This window comes from Gracilinanus agilis, chromosome 6 (assembly GCF_016433145.1).
Source record: "Gracilinanus agilis isolate LMUSP501 chromosome 6, AgileGrace, whole genome shotgun sequence".
NCBI lineage: Eukaryota > Metazoa > Chordata > Mammalia > Didelphimorphia > Didelphidae > Gracilinanus > Gracilinanus agilis.
The window spans coordinates 269,703,960-269,722,805 of record NC_058135.1 but is presented as its reverse complement, the minus strand read 5'-3'; the positions used below and the strand labels follow the sequence as shown (position 1 = coordinate 269,722,805).

Here is an 18,846-nt window from a genome sequence, read left to right as displayed (position 1 = left end):
ATTTTATTGCCAAAATATTGTTCTAAAAGCAGACTCACCATGTAAAAGCTTCAGTGGCTTTTTATTAGCATTATTACTTGGCATTTAAGATTTTTTACAATCTGGCTTCGAACTACCTTTACAAGCTTATGAATGTTTTAAAATTTTTTTTCAAAAAAATTTTCTTCTTCCCCAGGGGAAGCTAGGTAACACAGTAGATAGAATGCCAGGCCTGGAATTGAGAAGACTGAGGTTCAAATCTGACCTCAGACACTTCCTGGTTGTATGACTCTGGGGAAGCCACTTAACCTTAACTTCCCAGTCCGTGCATCTCTTCTGCCTTAGAATTGGTAGTAAGAGATCTTGAGAAAGAACTGTGGGAGCAGAAAAACAGAAGAAAAACAACTGCTTGGTCACATAGGTTGATGGAGATAGGATTGGGGATGTAGACTCTAAGCAATCACCCTAATGCAAATATTAATAATATGGAAATAGGTCTTGATCAATGACACATGTAAAACCCAGTGGAATTTCGTGTTGGCTACAGTAGGGGGGTGGGAAGAGGGGAGGGAAAGAACATGAATCACGTAAGCATGGAAAAATTTTCTTAATCAAAAAAAATAAAATATAAAAAACAAAAAAATTAAATTTAAAAAATGGTAGTAAGAGGTAAGAGTTTAAAAAAACATTTTCCCTAATTTTTTCCAATTTGTTTCCCAATTTCCATGTACAATATTTTAACATTCATAAAGAAAATCCCTTTGAATCAGACTTATTGCATGCTTTACCTCTTTACCTAGTCTACACTAGCCATCTCATTTCCCTTCGCACAGGCTGGTCCTCCATGTCTAGAATGCATTTCTTCCCTAGATTCTTACTAGAATCTTCAGCTGTCTTTAAAGACAAAGCTCACGTGTCATCCATAGAAGGGCCTTCCTACTCTCTGGTTATCAGTATTCTCTTCTTTCTCCTCAATTAATCATAGACATCCTCACCCATTTCTCTGTTGTATCCACCCAGTAGATAAAGTAGACGACAGCCAACTGAGGAGATGGACTGGTTTTGCTCATTTTCTTTATTTCCAGGTCTGGCATATTTATAGCAGATGCTTGATAAATCTGTGTGTTGGTTTGCACTAGGTTGTTAGATAGGGATAATAATAACTCCCCCTTGTGAAAGGTAATATGTGACACTGGAAAGAAGAATGGCTCATGGCCAGATGGCCTGGATTCCAAACTTGGCTCTGCCATTTACTCTCTGTTACTTTGGGCGGTGAATGCAGAACTGACCTGAAGTGAAGTATAAAGAAAACTCAGAAAATGCAAATGGCATTTATTAAGCACCTACCATGTGCTAAGCAGTAGCTTAGTGGTGCAGTGGATAGTGCACTGGATCTGAAGTAAGGAAGACTTATCTTGATGCATTCAAATCCAGCCTCAAATCTTATTGGCTAGGTGACCCTGGACAAGTCACTGAACCCTATTTTTCTCAGTTTTCTCATTTGTAAAATAGATCCAGAAAAGGAAATGGCAAACTACTCAAGTATCTCTACCAAGAAAACACCAGATGGTGTCCCAAAGAGTCACATATGACTGAAATGACTGAACGACAACAACAAAAAGCCCCGAGCGAGTCATTTCATTCTTTAGGTCTCTGTTTCCCTCTTTGTAAAGGGATGGAGGTGTGCTAGATGATCTCTGAGATTCCTTCTAGGTCTAGAGCAGTGGTTCCCAAACTTTTTTGGCCTGCCGTCCCCTTTCCAGAAAAAATATTACTTAGAGCCCTGGAAATTAATTTTTAAAAGTTTTAATAGCAATTTATAGGAAAGATAAATGCTCCTGTGGCCATCACTGCATCACTGCATGTGGATCGCTGCAGCACCCACCAGGGGGCAGTGGCACCCACTTTGGGAATCACTGGTCTAGATCTAGGATCCTACAATCCCATGGGGTGCTGGGGATAAGGAAGCCCTACCAAAAACATGAGATGGTATTTCAAATAGTTAAGTGCTAAAATGGATAGTGCACTGGGCTTAAAGTCAGGAGGACTTGGGCTCAAATGTTGGCTCTTACACTTATTCAAAGTATAGCCATGGGATGGTCATTTAATCTCTCTGAGCCTCAGTCTCCTGGTCTGTAAAATAAGGATTGTAATAATATCCATAGTACCCATCTCACAGGGCGATATCAAGGCTCAAATATAGAGGAAAAACTCATGTTCTAAAGGTTTGACACTGACTTGATCCTCTGCATTAATTCAATAGAGGATAATAGAATCATAAATTTAGAACTAGAAGGTACCTCAGAGGCCAGCTAGTTGACATTCTTTTTTTTAAAAATACATAAAGAAATTAAGCACCTTGGTCAAGAAGGCACAGGTAGGAAACAGAGCAATGATAAGATTTGAACAAGGATCCTCATGGTCCAGAGCCAATGAGCTTTCTCTTATTAATAAGAGGGTTAGTCTTACAAGTCTGAAGAGTGCCTGGCCAAGGCCTCCGCTTCCCAATTTTTCTTCTACTATCTATCACCCTACCTGAAATCCTACCACTTGAGCGCCATTTTTTTTTCCAGTCCTGGGAATATCCGATTGCCCTCACTACATGGGCGAAAAAAATCTCTTAAAAAATCGATTCTTTCATCATCTCAAAAAAAAAAATAAAAATGACTTTGAGACAGAAGGTAAGCAGCAGGGAATATTGTAGAAAGAGTGGAAAGGGCATGGATTAAGCTTACTGGGTCTGGTCTCAAATCCTTACCACTTATTTCCTGAGTATTGTTGGCCAAGTCATATCCCTGCTGTAGGTCTCAGTTTCCTTCTCTGTAAAATGAGCAATGTTGTACTGAGTATCCTGAGTTACCTTTCAGTTCTTAGGGGTCTGTGGTCTGAATACCATCTCTGCCCCGACTACTCAGGTGACTGTGGATAAGCCAATTCCTCTCTCTTGGACTTAATTTCCTAACCCTATATATTGAAAGAGTTGGACTAGATGAATTCCAAGGTCTTCCAGTCCTAAGTCTTATGTTCTATGAGACATGGGAAGTCAAGAGGTTGTCTAAGAATGTTGTCTTTTCAACCCAACAACCAATGATTATTATCTAGTCCACGAATTCCAGTAGCCAGAAATGATTCTGCACTCCATTTTAATGAGGAAGAAAGAAAGGGAAAAGAAATGGGTTCTTATTTCCAAAAACAAGTCCTGGGATAAGTCAAAGGATCCAGGAAAGATTAAAGATGGAAACTGACTTTCAGGACACAGATTCTGGGGCTCTATAGGATTCTGAGGGTAATTCTTGAATTATACAAGGTAGAATATTTTCTATACAGGAGCATTTTACTGCCTTGGCCCTCCTTAATATTCTGCCTTGATGCCTCACTCATCATGGCACTGAAGGGTTCCTGGATCTCTGAAGGCTGCACCTGCAGCCTCTGGCAAGTCACTTAACCTCTGTTGCCTCAGTTTCTTCAACTATAAAATGGGGATAATAATAGCATCTACCTTGCGGGGTTCTTGTGAGGATCAATGATATAATATCTGTAAAGTGCTTAGCATGGTGCTTGGCATATAGTAGGCACTATATAAATGCTTATTTCTTCCCTTCTTCCCTACTCTTCTGGGAGTAACACCTTGAGGACGTCCCATATAAAGTCTTGAATTTCTACTGCCCAAAGACCCATCTTACTAAAGCTGGACTGGCCACCAGGGGACAATTTTCTAGTCCAATGCCTGGCACATTGTAGGAGCTTAATAAAGGCTTGATAGACTAATTGAGTGATATTAGACCACAGCAACTCAATGCACCATCTACACTGGTCATGGAGGGGTTTCTACAACACATCTGTGGTGTAAGTAATCATAATAATGAAATCATGGGGCTTTTAAGTCCTGTAGCATCATTTTAGTCAAATTAATTCTAGTATAGAATGTTCCCAAAAAAGAACATAGTTTTTAGGATTCGATGGCTTAAAACTAAACTAAAACTTTTGGGACACATCATATTTACATAATTCCTTAAGATTTGGAAAGCATTTTGTGTACATTATCTCACGTCTTTTAAAATGTCTTTTGGTATATTTTGAGTTTCTGAACATTAATCCTCCAGGCATACAGAGGATATAAAATAAATCTCAATCCACTGAGATCATTAGAAATGTTTGTCTCCCTATTCCAGATAATTGGATGTCTTCCCTCCTTAAAGGAGGGTTACTTAAAGTTACTCCTTAAAAGAGGTTCACCTAAGAGAATCTTTGAAAAATATTGAAAGCGTCTGACAAAAAATTGGGGACTGGAAGGGACCTCAGAGGTCATTTAGTCCACTCATCTCATTTTACTGCTGAGAAAACTTAATTTTTGGCAAGGGAAGTGACTTGGTCAAGATAACTCAATCAGGTCCAGAGGCAGGATTTGAACTTAAAGCCTTTGAGTGCTTCTTCTACTGTTCTAAATATTTCTAAACAATGTTGGTTTTCTCTTATAGAAATTGTGAGTGTGAAGATATAATGGAGTTTGGATAGGCTCCCAGAAGCCCAGGTCTTCCCATGTGACAAATATCCTCATAACAAATCACAAATGACTTCAGTGTCCTATTATATGCCTGCCTTGCCCTATGGAAAGTACATAGATGGCAACCATCTTTCCTGATTCTTCTGGGTGAGCTTGAAGGAGCTCCTAGGCCATCTTATGTCACGTATCATGGAAGAAGTCATAGTAGTAAATCCTTGGAAGGCAGGATGCATGATGTGCGGTGGGAGGGGAGAACAATTCTCCCCCCTCCCAAATCCCCCCAATATCCAGATGACTACCAATAGTAGAAGTTTTGGTGGCTATTTCTGTCTCAGTTAAAACGAGAAAAATCTATGAAATACAAGAATCCCAGACCAGATGTCTCAAGGCAGTCTCAAGGTTTTCCCCTCAACATTGCTGACTCTGAGTACATGTGGAGAAGCTCCAAGAAAACTCATCGTCTAGAAAAACTGTCTAATCCATTGTCGGCTTTTCTTGAAACAAAGCAGATTTCCTAGCCAGGTCCGCAAATGCCTCGGATCTAATGTAAGAAAAATAAGACTCAGTAGGTCCAGGTTGCTGGAAGGCATGAGCGTTTGAGGAAAACCTCAAGGATGAACCCTAAGGCAGCTGATTGAGGACCAGGAAGAGGGGCAGCGGGGAAGGCAAGGAGGTATATTCAAACATATCAAAAATGATTCTGAATCTCCTTCCTGCCTGTAGTAAGAGCTATGGCTTTATACATCTACCGCCTCCCACTCATGGAAACCAAGGGTATTGGTGCTACAGCTTGCACCCCTTACGTGTGGGACAGTATATAGAGTAAGTGCTTTTGTCTCGCCACTGGACTCTGCAAGAGAGAGGGAGACTGATGACTTTGTGCAACTCTGCCTCATTCAACTGCAATTCATAAGCAAGTCACGACATCATCCATGACATCATTGGACCTCTTCCAAAGGAAGAATGAACAACAATAGGCACTTAATAAATTTTGTGTTCGACTAAGAACTTAAAAAATACTTCAACCATTTCATGGGGACACCACCTTCCTAAAGGCATCATGAGCTGCTTGAGGGTAGGGACAGTCTCTTCAGCTTTTCTTTATCTACCACAAGGCGTCATGAAAGACTAGGCACATTTTTCATTCATTCATTCATTCATTCATTCATTCATTTATTCATTCATTCCATGCTTTTCTACATCCCCAATAAGGTCTAGTTTAAGACTGGACTCATTCACTCATTTTATTATTTTCTTTATTGACAACCTGGCCTGTTAGAAAAGTATACTCAATTTTCATTCATTCATTCATTCATGCATCCATTGATCCATCCATCTTTATGCTTTTCTGTATCCTGAGTAATATCAAGAACCAGGCTGGACACATTCAATCATTCATTCATTCATTCATTCATTCATTCATTCATTCATTCATATCTTTCTTAAGTGTCTACTGGGTGGGATGCAGGGGAAGGTATAAAGAGAATTAGATATAGTCCTTGAACTCAAGGAGCTTCAAATCTATTCAAAGGGAATCAGGCGCAGGCAGATGAGTCTAATAAAAATTAGAATATGGTTATGTGCATGAAAGGAGTCCAAAGCTATCCCATCAGATCAGGAAGAACTCATCTTCTGGTAGAAATCATCCTCTCTGGAGGAGATGGCACGGGTCTTGAAGGATGGGTAGGATGTCAACAGGTAGTGGTGGGGAGGGGGACAGTGCTCAACAGGTACTCCCTGACTCGAGTGGCATGGGAGGTATTTAGAAGGTAGACTGCCCACTGGCTTCTTTTTAGCCATCTACACTGCTTCTCAAGGGCCCAAGGAAACACCATGGTGAATGGGGAGAGGATTGGATAGGGGTGGAGAGGAGAGGAAGTGAGCACACACGAAAGAAAGAACTTGAAGGCTAGGTATGTTAGAAATGTTAGATATATCTTTTATTACCTTTTTAACAAAAATACTTCCAAAGGAAATTTTTTGGGGGGAAAGAGGGAAGGGGCAGGAGTGAAGCATAGCCAATGGGTTATGTATGAGATAATGGGATTCTCAGCTCAGGTGGCAATGAAATGCTATTCTAGGAGAATAGAGTGGAGAAAGAAGGCTGAGGGAAGGTTCTGGGTCATCTAATGTCCCTTTCCCTACCTTAGGGCTGAGGATGATGGGGTTTAGTTGGACATGATAAATCTGGGAGGGCTCCACTCTCTAGGTCTAGGTGGGCTTGAGATGTCAGTCCTGACTCAGGAGACTCTTGCTTGGGCCAGCCATGAAGACAGGAGGCCAAAAAAGAAGGCACAGTGAAGCTCACTGGGCTGAACCTCCCCTTATTTATTTTCATTAAAGCTACCTCCAGCCTCCCTCCTTGACCTCATGAACACAGCTTTCATACCACAGGACAAATGCTGAAATGAAATCCAGGGAAAGCTCTAGATGTGCGTATCTGTATCCTTAGGAATGTTATCTACAGGAGAGCTATGGACAGCCAGAGCAACTAAAGGGATGCCAATGCCACTGAAGGGCCAGGAGGAAGGGAAAAGAATTACCCATGCCAGGTGCCCTCCCACCTTCTCCATCCAGACCTCACTCCTGACCCACCAGGACAGAGGACAACTAGACTCCTGGGGAGTCTGCTTCCTCAACACCGACGCCAAGGGATTGGGGTCAAGAACAGTCACAGGATGGGAGATGGGCCTGGGATAAAGGCCAGGCTACCTCACTGATAAAGGCAGACGCATCCTCCTCTTTTCTACAAAGATCAAACTGCTGGCTGGTGGGAAGGAAAGAATGGAGGTCTAGAAGAAAGAAGACCCTGATGTACTTCCTATCGATCCTTCGCCCTGGGCAAGTCACGTCAAACCTCCCTGGGTCTCATTTTCCCCCTCTGGTAAAGCGAGACGCAGAGCCTCTCCCTTGCCTCCTGGTCTCACGAGGGTGTTGTTGGGATCCAGTAAGATGCTATATTGTGAGTGAAGTCTACAAAGCAGAGAGCATTCACTACAGGGAGGCAGGGCTATTGTTGGGGGGATTCCCTGCCACCTTAATCCTGTTCTCCTTTATCAGCATCCCATCCTGTCCCACCAAAGGCAAAAACACAAAACAAAGCTCACAATATGGCTCACACAAAAGCATGCAAGCCGGAATTGAGCACGGCGGCCCAGGCACGGCCATCATGGAGCAGAGGGCACAGCCAGCGCGTCTGAGTGTGCTGAGCTTCGGCTGCCCCCTTCTCCCTAGCTTTCATCAGCAGAAGCCGTGCCAGGGGTCCTGGGGTTAAGAAAGCTGAGCCTCCTCCCCGGACTGCCCAGCCAGCCTCTGCTCCTGTCTCTTTTGAGTGCGAAACCCAGACCCTCCAACTTGGGTAGGCTGGCTACCTAGTGGGATGGAGTCTTCAGGGGGTGGTTCTCCGAGAGCAGTTCCTGGAAGACCTTAGCAGGAGACGAGGAGGAGGAGGTGAGGGCTCGATCCTAGACGTGTCTAAGGAGCCCACCCAAGACCTTCCTGATGATGGCCCTGGACCCTATGAATTAAGACGAAGGAACCACTGTTTGCCCGAAGGCCCTGGCGCACAGGGCCGGCTAACCCTTCTCTGATACATTTTTCTTTTCAGTTCAGCCCGGCGTGGTTAGAAATGGTGCTTTCGTTTCCGAGATCGAGTAGTCCTCGTAGGTGGGGTTGGCTCCAAGCTGGGCTCTGCTTGGTGGGGCTCAGGCTGGAGTGGTGTGTCTGTGGCAGCCGCCAGGCTGGGCCCTTGCTGGAGTGCGTGGACTCCATCTCGGATCTCACTCAGCATCTGGCACATCTGGCTGACCCACCCAGTCAGTTCAGCCATAGCCTGGCCGATCGTGTGCATGCTGTCTGCCATGCTCCGGTGGGCAGTCACCAGCTCCTGGCAAAACCGCTGGAAGGGCTCAGACTCCTGGGCTTGAGCGTGGAAGCGATGCTGGCCAAAGCCTGAGAGCGGGGGACTCTGGGAATGGGATGGCGGAGGTGCCTGGGATAACGGGTGCGGCAGGTCCTCTGACTTTGCCTCCACTGTCTCTGATGGGTGTGAGGAGGACGGCGATTGGAAGAAGGCTGGCCTGGTCAGGGGGGCAACTTCTTCTTGATCTCGATGTAGAGATGTCAAGGGGAGCTGATGTGAGGGTCCAGGAGTCTCTTCATCTTCATCATCTTGGGAGGGAGAAATCAGAAATACAAAAGATTAGCAAGGCAGAAAAAGCTAGATGCCCCAGAGTATCTGCTGTTAGGGAAAGGGGAGCGGTGCTCATACCCCTAAACTAAACAAGGCAGCCTCCTGATTCCCTCATCTTCTATCTCTCCCTGCCAGACAGTGGTCCTGGCACCCCGACTGGTGGGAGGCACACTCCAGGCAGAGGTATCACGCTCTTAAGTTAAGGGCACATCTGGGGAGGTGGGGCAAGAGTCAACAACAGTTGGAGCCCCACCTCCCTGTCTCTGTCCCTGGAAAGCATTTCCATTCTGCTTTGAATAGATCACTGACCTAGAATGAAAAGACCAAGACTTTCCCAAGTTCCGTATGGGACTCTGGATGTCTCTCTGGGCATCAATTTCCCCAATGTAAAAATAACATATTAGACTAGATGATTTCTAAGGGTTCCTCCAAACTCTGATAGCCTATGGTCCATGTCCTAAGATTAAATCCCTTTCCTACTCTGACAGTCTGTGTTCAAAGGTCCCTTCCAGCTCTAATATTTTATGTTCTAAGGTCTTTTCTAGCTCTTACTCTCTATCTTCTACCCTTTCTTATGTTCTTTATATTCTAAGACTCTTCCCTCCTGGCTCTAATGTTCTTTGTTCTAAGGTCCCCTCCAGCTCTAAGATTTTATGTTTTAAAGTCCCTCCCCAGCTTTGACATTCTGTGTTCTTTGTACCAGTGGTGACATTCCACATTCTTTGCTCTAAGGCTCCTTCCCATCCCCACATGCTGTGTGCCACATTTTAACGACCATCCTAGTCCTGATATTCCATGTTTCATGTTCTAAAGCCCCTTCCAGTTTGAACGTTCTGTGATTCTGGATATCTGCTCCCACTGTTCTGGACTCCAAAGCCTCGAGTGGTCATTAATGAGTTTCCTGGTGCCACCTCGTGGCCACCACGGACACCACAGCTTTAAAATGTCAGTTTCCATTGTAGTTGAGGTTGGAAAAAGGGAGCGGAAGAGGGTGATTGTTTTTGAAGCTATGGGAGGACACGGGATGGGGAAAGGCTGCAGGAACCACAACTTCGGGTCTACTCTCCCCACCACTACCACTTGCTGGTCATTAGAACAAATTCTGAGAATAGAGGGAGGACCCAGGAAGAAACACATCGTGGAATCTTCCTTGGGGCTGGACCTTTCCACATGCGAAGGCCATCTTGAACAAGACAACTAGTCAAGCGTGGCATCCCTCAGTGGGTGAGGGAAGACTCTCCACGCGAGCAGGCTCCATGGTCTCTCCACCATCCTGGAAAGGAGGGCTTCCAAGGCTGCAGCCAGGCTCCAGAGACTACACCCCCCCCCCCAGCCTCACCTCCCTGAGGAACATGCCACCTATGGATGCACACCCACAAACACATTCCTAGGCCCACAATTGAGATCTCCGAGATCAGACAATCCATGACCAATGAGTGATGCGGGACCTGCCCTTTGGAAGGGAGTTGATGGGTCGAGGAAATCAAGGCTCAGTCTCTCCTTTTGTATCCTGTCATTTGGACAGGGTTGTAGAGTACTGGCAGCATGGTGCAGTGGCTAGAGCACTGAACTTGGAGACAGGAAAGACATGGGTTCAAATTCCACCTCCAACACGGTCTATGCTGCTATGATACTGAACAAGACACAGTCAACTAGCCTCTCTGACCCTCGACTTTTTTAGCTGCAAAATGGGAGGAGTTGGACTCAATGTCCTCTAAAATCCCTTCCATCTAAAAATCTATGATCTTATTATCTCTAATCTATCTTACATCAGGAAGTCAGCACAGGTTCAAATAATTGCTCTAAATGAGACCATGAAACATGACAACTAGAAAGTGCTGAACTAAGAATCAGGAAGATTTGGGTTTAAATCCCACTTCAGACATTTAAGTTTTTGATTTTAGGAAAGCTACTTAACCTAGGCCTCAGTTTCCTCATCTGTTAAAAAAAAAGAGGGCCCCGGGACAGATGGCCTGTAAACTCACATCCCACTCAAAGGCTGAATAGACTCCTGGATAAAGCTAAATCCACCCTGTACCCAAGCCTGTGCTCCACCGGCATGGGGCTTTGGGCCAGAGGCTCAGGCCTCCAAAGTCAACTTCCCACCAGTTGGGCTCCCCTGTATCCTACCTTTCATTCTAGTTTCTCATTAGTTAGCTGAACAAGCCCAATTCCAGCCTTTAGAGAAGTTTAGCCCTCAGCAAGGAGAGTAGACATAGAACCAAAAGTGAGACTTGAAGAATTTGGAAGCTCTGTGATGAGAAGAGAGGCAAGTCCCTGGATGGGCACCCTCACTTGCTCAGAAATTCCAAATGATATCAAAGTCCCAAATGACTCCAGGAGACTAGTGCAGGAAACTCTGCTCCCCCAAACCCTGGTTTAAGAGTCACTCTGTGTGATACGCAGGAAGGGAGTGTGAGAGGCAGGGGGGAAATGAGAGAAAACAAGGAGACGGAAATTAGGGACAAAGGGAACTCATGGAGGAGAGAGAAAGAGAGAAAGCAGAGACAAAGGACAGGGAGAAAAGAGAGGGAACTGGGAGAAATTAGAAAAGACAGAGGAAAAACAAGGAGAGGGCAGAGAGAGACAGAAAGGCTCAGAGAAGGCAAACAGAGCCAGGAGACCTCAGGAGAGTAAGGAGGAATCAGTGGGAGATAGAGAATAAGGCAGAAGGTTAAGGAAGTGATACTTACAGCTTGTTGAAGGACTGTCCACACCATTCAGATCTGCTCTTGGAAAGCCACGGATGGAGTGGGAGGCGTGCAACGTGGATTCGATGGCTCTCTCATGGGCGGTAAGGATAATGGTTGGGGGGTGGTTTCCAGTGCCAGGGCCAGAGAGCGACTTCTGCATTATGGCCAGCTTGTCCTTAGTCCGCCTCTTCATATCATCCCATCTGTGCTTAATGTCTTTCACTGAGCGGGGCACTTGGCTGACTGATGTGATTTTCCGAGCTATGCCTTCCCAGATCTTGTCCCTGTCGGCATGGGACAGCCTCATGGTCTCCCTCCCAAACAGGACAGCTTCGTTGTGGGTCACCTCGGTGACCAGAATGTCCAGCTCATCCTTGGAGAATTTGGGCTTCCTCTTACGTTCAGTCATGGACGTCATGTTCCTTGGGTTGAATATCCCACAAAGCACAATTGGGTAAATAGAAATCAATGAGGGATGGGTTTGGGGGATCCTGCTCCTATCTAACTGCTGGACTCCCCCAAGGAGGAGCTGACAGGAATTGGATTCTGGCCCTCATCACCATTCCTGTCTACGTCAGCCCCCTCTATCTTCCCCCAGCAGACAGAGGGGACCACCAAGTCCAAGACAGACACAAGGGAAAGGGAATGTTTCTAGAGTCCAATAAGGATAGAGACTATGGAGTATGTGCTGGAGGTCCCAAAGAAAAGGGTCGAGTCAGATTCCTTCCTCTGAACCCTCAGGGGCAAAGAAGTCACCTTGCAGCTCGAAGCTGAGCCCAAACCCTGTGGCTACAAGAACGGCGCATGATGCCCAATGACACGAGACCCTCCAAAGAACCAAGAAAGTGACTGCAAAAGAAGGAAAGTGCCTGACTTAAACGCAACAATGACTGGGCGACATGAGATAAGGCAAGCTGGATGCAGGCTCAACTTCTTATCATTTGACGTCCCATTGGTAAAATGAGGGTGAGCCCAAGCTTTGGTGCCCAGGATACAAAGTCCACATTGACCGACTTCCCAAAGCTAAGCAATATCTAGAAGACTCCATTCAGCAGGAAGGCAGTTAGGCAGCTTAGGGGCAAGGATGAGGCAGAGATCTCCACGAAGCTCACAGTCCCTGCCTGTCCTCTGCAAGACCTGTCCTGAATATTCAATGTAGAGACCAGTCTCCTGGGCAACCATGCCGAACCTTTTTCCAGCACAACATCCATAGAGTGTCAAGGAAAATGGACTGCAATGAGGGAACCAAGGCCAAGACCATCGCTTGGGTCATCTGTAGAAATCATGGTGAATGGAAAAGGGACTAGGCTGAGAATCTCATTCATTCCTCACTGAATTCCTCAGTCAGTCAAGCAATTATTAAACCCTTACCATATTCCAGGCACAGTGCTAAGCTCTGGAACAATAAAAGACAAGCAATGGGTTTGAAATCAGAGGGCATGGGTCCAAAAGGAAGTTCTACTATTTGCTTCCTGTGTGACCAAAGGACCTGGGATCAAATTCTGACTTGACACTTATTACTTGTATGACTGTGGGTCAATCACTCAACCTTTGTTTCATTTTCCTTCACTGGTAAATTGAGTGAGTTGGTCTAGAAGCCCTCTCACCTTTCTTCCAAGTCTAATCCTCTAATCCTTCCTCTCTCTGGGACTTGGTCTCTCTTGTAAAATGAAGGAGCTGAATGAAACAGCCTTTAAGGTCCCCTCTAGATCCTCTGCATGAATCCAGAGAAATTCCACTTGCAGTCACATTTTGGGGGCACAATAAAGAGAAAGGGAAGAATGTTGGCTACCTGGCTCTTCTGAGAGGTCTTGTTTCTGTGGTCATTCCAACCATTCCCAAGGAGCTGGATACAGGCAGGGTTCCTGGCCCCTAAAAACAAGGCCTGTGATCTCAAGCAACCCCAGCGAGTGGGAAGATGCATGAATACTCATTGGGAATATCATAAAATAGATAACTATTGAGTACAGTGGCTAGAGAGCAGGATTTGGAGTAAAAAAGACTTCCTAGTTGTGTGACCCTGGGAAAGTCATTTAATTTCTCTCATCTGGAAAAAGGGAACAATAATAGCACTTATCTCACAGGGTTGTAATGGGGATAAAATAAGATTATACATATAGATAAGCTCTGATCTATTCATATATCTATCCATCCAGCCACCCACCCACCTATCTATCTACCCATCCATCCATCCACCTGTGCATCTACCCATCCATCCCTTCATCTATCCATCTATCCATTTAATCTATCTAATCTGTCTATTCATTCATCCACATATCCACTTAGCCTTCTATTCATTCATTGATCCATCCATCTATCCACCCATCCATCCCCCAACCCCCTATCTTTCTATCTATCCATCCATCTATCTATCTACCTATCCATTTATCACCCATCTATTAATTCACTGATCCATCCATCCATCCCCAACCTCTTATCTATCTATCTATCTACCTATCTATCTATATCTATCTTTCTGTCTAGCTGTCTATCAATTTAACTGTCTATCTACTATCTATCTATCTATCTATCTATCTATCTATCTATCTATCTATATCTATCTTTCTGTCTAGCTGTCTATCAATTTAACTGTCTATCTACTATCTATCTATCTATTTATCTATCTATCTATCTATCTATCTATCTATCTATCTATCTATCTACCTATCCATTTATCACCCATCTATTCATTCTTTGATCTATACATCCATCCATCCCCCAATCCCCTATCTATCTATTTTATCTATTTTGTGCTTCACTGGCCCTGGGGAGTTCCTAGGTGAGTTGTAACATCTAACATCCCTCTAGGACTCTTCCACAATACATATGTATCCATTCAAACATCCACCCACCTACTCACCCATCCACCCATCAATCCTTTCATTTATCTAATCTAGTTAATCTGATCTATACATACACAAATATGTATGAGCTCTAATTGCATATATATATTGGGGTACCCCATACCTCATCTTATAGGGAAGCCTCACCCCCAACTCTTGTGGGGTGGCACAACCATCCAGGTCACCCAGTTTCGGGGTGACACCCCCTCAAAGTCTCCCAGTGTATATTTGGCACGAGGGAAGAGCTAGAAGAAAGACTCACTTCATAGACTTTCTCTATCTCCCCTCTATCATAACATTGGTCTCTGGCTCTTTATTATTATTATATATAATACATGGATATATATAGAACAGTTTTACAAATATAAAGATATATCATCATCACTGTCATCATCATCATCATCATCATCATCATCATCACTGTCATCATCATCATTATTCTCATGCTCAGAAATGGGTGTAGACCTGAGCATTTTAAACCATTGGAGAAAGATTTTCTAATCCTTATCACTGTCTCACTCCCCCCAACCTCAGCCCTGGGATTAATTCATTTTTATTCATTCTAGCAGTCAAAATAGGAGCCCTTCCAGTGCGGCAGTGCCTCTACAACCCGAGAGTGTCCAGTTTCCCCAAAAAGGTTCTCCTCTCATTTGTATCTAGCCCATTTCCTGATCTCTTCCCTCCTCAATCTCCCTTGCATTTCCTCAATGGTTCTCTTTCTAGCGACCTCCCTACTATGGATAATACCTTGACCAAAGAACAGCCAGACCACATGAGTTTGCCCCATTTCCCCCATCCACATACAAACACTTTGGCCAACAGTGCCCCCTGCCCCAACCTGAGAGGTCAAGCTCACTGCTCACATGTCAGACACGCTAGCTGGGTCTATGGCACCACTGTGGGCTGATGGGAGTTTCTCAGCTTGGTTTGGAATACTGCTTGAATTCATTAAAAATGCCATTGAATATGGTCTTGACCCACAGTTTCCAGCTCCCTAAAGGGCCACCTCCTCCTCCTTCTCAGAGAAGCACTCTGTGTACAGGTATAAATCAGTGGTTTACAAATCAGAGGATCTGCGTTCAGATCTTGGCACAGCCACTTATTCACTTCATGGCAATTGCCATCATGGCTTCTGTTTCTTTAGCTGTGAAATGAAGGAGTTTGTCTCCATGCTTGCTAGCTCTAAGATTCCGGAACCTCTGACAATATTGGCTCATCCACAGCTGAAGGGCTAGGAGCGTCGTGCAGGGCACCTAGTATGCCCTGAAGGTATATTTCTGGATAAATACATTTCTGGACAAAGACGGCATCCTCTGGGGGATGGAAGCAATAAAGGACCAATGGGGAAGCTTTGGGAACTGCTAGTGAGAGGAAGAACTCCACCCCCGACCCTGACCATTGTCCGAAGCTTCTTAAAGAGCCGGTCTCTCCCAAAGAGAACAAGAGAGGGGGAAAGTCCGTAGCCCCAGAAATATGGAGGGCGGCTTACCCTGTTCTTGTGCCCTGCACTGCCTGGCAGTAGCCCCTTTAAGGAAAGGCTTGTGTAAAGCTATTCTCAGGCTTCTGTTGGTGTCAGAGCCACTTCTTCTGACCCCTTTGGGTGGATGGTGGCAAGAAGCAGAGTCCCACTAAGTGAGATCTTTCCAAAGCATGGGAAAGATGAGTGGATGGAGGCTGCTGCCCATAGGCTCTCCTCCCTCCCACGATCACCCCCTCCAGACCCCACACTCCCCGAGTCCCTCATTGGTGGGGCGACAGTGAGGCAGGCGCCCGGGACAGAGAACATGACTCACCTCATCCAATTGGCTTTGGTCTCATCCGTGCCATCGATAGACTTGTAATGATTATTCTTGTCAACGATCTGGAAAGGCAGAGAGAAAAAGTCTGGCAAAAACAGGCCAGGACGGGCCAGCCAGCCCAAGGTAATTCCTCTCATCCCCCACTGGGGCCATCCCTCAGATTCAGAAGGTTAGTCTCAGCCCCTCAAGAGCCTTTATCTCCCTCCCTCATGCCCACCCTGCCTGAGCGCGGCTCCATGGGGCAGCTTCTTGCAAATAGCCCCTAGCCTTGCTGTGCAGCCTTATGGAGGAGGCCGACCTTCTAAGCCCTGCTCTGGATGGAGGAATGAATGAAGAATGAATGAATGAATGAATGAATGAATGAATGAATGAATGAAAACATTTACTATGTTTCCAGTCTAGGCAGCACAATGGATAGAATGCCAAGCCTGGAGTCAGGAAGAGTCCACTTCATGAGTTCAAATCTGGCCTCAGACACTTTCTAGCTGTGTGATCCTGGGCAAGTCATTTAATCCTGCGTGCCTCAGTTTCCTCATCTGTAAAATGAGCTGTAGTGACCCTGGGCAAGTCACTTGACCCCCATTGCCTACCCTTACCAATCTTCCACCTATAAGTCAATACAGAGAAGTTAAGGGTTTAAAATTAAAAAAAAAATGAGCTGAAGAAGGAAAAACAAACCTCTTTGGTTTCTCGGGTGAGGAAACCTAAAATAGGGTCACAGAGAGTCAGACATGACTACAATGACCGAACAAGATGTCTCCAAGCACCATGCTAAATTTCAGAGATCTCTGCCACGAATAAGCTTACTTTCTAATAGAGGAGACAATCCAAATATGGGATCCAAAGGCAAAGCATTTGGGATTTGGCATCTGAAGTCACAGAGATGATGAATGGCACATTGAGCTGTCTAATTACAACTATTCAGAGAACACAGCTAATAATAATAATGGCTAACATGTATATAATGCTTTAAGCTTGACAAAATGTTTTACAGGGATCTTACTTGATCTTCACAACTCTGGATGGTAGGGGCCCTTGTTATCCCCATTTTATAAATGAGGAAACTGAGGCAGAGGTGAAGTGACTTGCTCAGAGTCACACAGATAGTAAGATCAGATTTGAACTCGGGTCTTCCTGACTCCAGGTCTGGAGTTCTATCCACTGCACCACCTAGCTGCCTTGATAGTATACCATTGATTTGATTATGGTTCTCATAGTCAAAAGGGGAAGGGATGTAGGAGTAGGAAGGCAAGAAGAGGAGAGTGATAGACCACTGGATAGGATATGAAGCATGGCCTGGCCTAGGCCAGCTACATCCAGGAACATCCAGGATGTGCTAATAAAATTACAATCTCTCAGCTAATGGGTCTCAATTTTCCCACCTGTAGGATGGGGATGGGAAGGGTATAAAGGGCTATTTAAATTTGCCTGGCTCTTTTTGTTATGAATCCCTGCGCAGTCCCCTCTCCAATCTCTCTGCAAGCTACCAGGACACGTGAAGCACCTGGAGAAACTTGGGAGGTACCAGGTAGATAACCACATAGAGGCGACATCTCAGCTCTTACACAGTACACAGCACACAGTAGGCACTTAATAAATACTTAATGCTAAGGATGCTCAAGAGACTGGATCCTGGAGGCAGGGAGAAGAGAAAGCATGAATGGTGCAAGAAGAGTGAAGTGTTTAGGGTCGGGGACCTGGATTTGAATCCCAGCGCTCCCACTTAACTACCAAGATGAGCTGAGCCAATCACTTAACCTTTATGGGCCTCAGTTTCCTTTTATGTAAAATTAGAGAACTGAATTTGATGACTCCTGATGTTTCCTTCAGCTCTAACTTTATAAGTTTATAAGGCAAGGGTGGGCTATGGCAGCTATTTTCAAATATTTCTGAGTGGGGCATAACCAGAGGAATGGATGGGATTATCAGGGAAGCAGGTTTAAGCTTAATGTCAGACAAAATGTACCAATGATTAGAGCCATCCCCAAGAAGAATGAATATCCACTGGGGATATAGGGAGATAGAGGTTTTCAAACACAGAACGAATGGCCACCTGTTCAATATATATGTAGTTGTTATTTTTTTCATTGTCACACTCTTCATGACCCCTTTTGGGGGTTTTCTTGGCAAAGATACTGGAGTAATTTGCAATGTCCTTATGCAACTCATTTGACAGATGAGGAAATTGAGGCAAACAGGATTAAGTGACTTGCCCAGGGTCACACATCTAGAAAGCGTCTGGGGCCAGATTTGAACTCACGAAGTTGAGCCTTCCTGACTCCAGATCTAGCATTCTATCTATGGTGTCACCTAGCTGCCTGAGTACATATGGGGAGATTCTTATTCAGGTATGGGTCAGATCCATGTTGGAGAACCTATAGCTGGCGTGCTGGAGAGGGTCTTCTCTCCTCCCCCTCTCCATGCACATCTAAGGGCATTTCTCTCATCACCTAGTCCTTTGCCAAGCAGCCCAAAGGGTGGGCTTCCTCTCTCTGCTGTCTGGGGTAAGGCGAGGGGCTCAAATGCAGTGTGCAGGTTGCAGTTTGGGCATTCGGTCTCTAAAAGGTTCGCCATCACTGGGCTAGATTCAGGTTCCAAAGTCTCTTATAACTTAGAGATTCTGTGTATTCAGAAAAATGGGGCAGTTGGTCTAGGCCAGTGATTCCCAAAGTGGGCGCCACTGCCCCCTGGTGGGTGCTGCAGTGATCCAGGGGAGCGGCGATGGCCACAGGTGCATTTAGGGGCTGTGAATAACTGTAAGGGGGCAGTGATAGTATGTGACAGGGGGTGCTAAGTAATATTTTTTCTGGAAAGGGGACGGTAGGCCAAAAAAGTT

General features: G+C 45.1%; 1 protein-coding gene across 2 annotated transcripts in view; it reads right to left on the bottom strand.

Moving 5' to 3' along the window:
• PRDM11 (PR/SET domain 11) overlaps window positions 1-18,846 on the bottom strand; it is a 46,651-nt gene that overhangs the window by 15,131 nt on the left and 12,674 nt on the right. Inside the window, exons 4-6 of one of the 2 annotated variants that reach the window (XM_044680389.1) lie at window positions 16,005-16,072; window positions 11,369-11,790; window positions 8,104-8,653 (exon numbers count right to left, since the gene is read on the bottom strand). In XM_044680389.1, the coding sequence (XP_044536324.1) occupies window positions 8,106-8,653; window positions 11,369-11,790; window positions 16,005-16,072 (1,038 nt within the window). In that variant the 3' untranslated portion in view covers window positions 8,104-8,105. Of the gene's footprint in view, window positions 1-8,103; window positions 8,654-11,368; window positions 11,791-16,004; window positions 16,073-18,846 lie in introns of those variants that run through there. The other variant, XM_044680388.1, reaches the window with a different exon arrangement.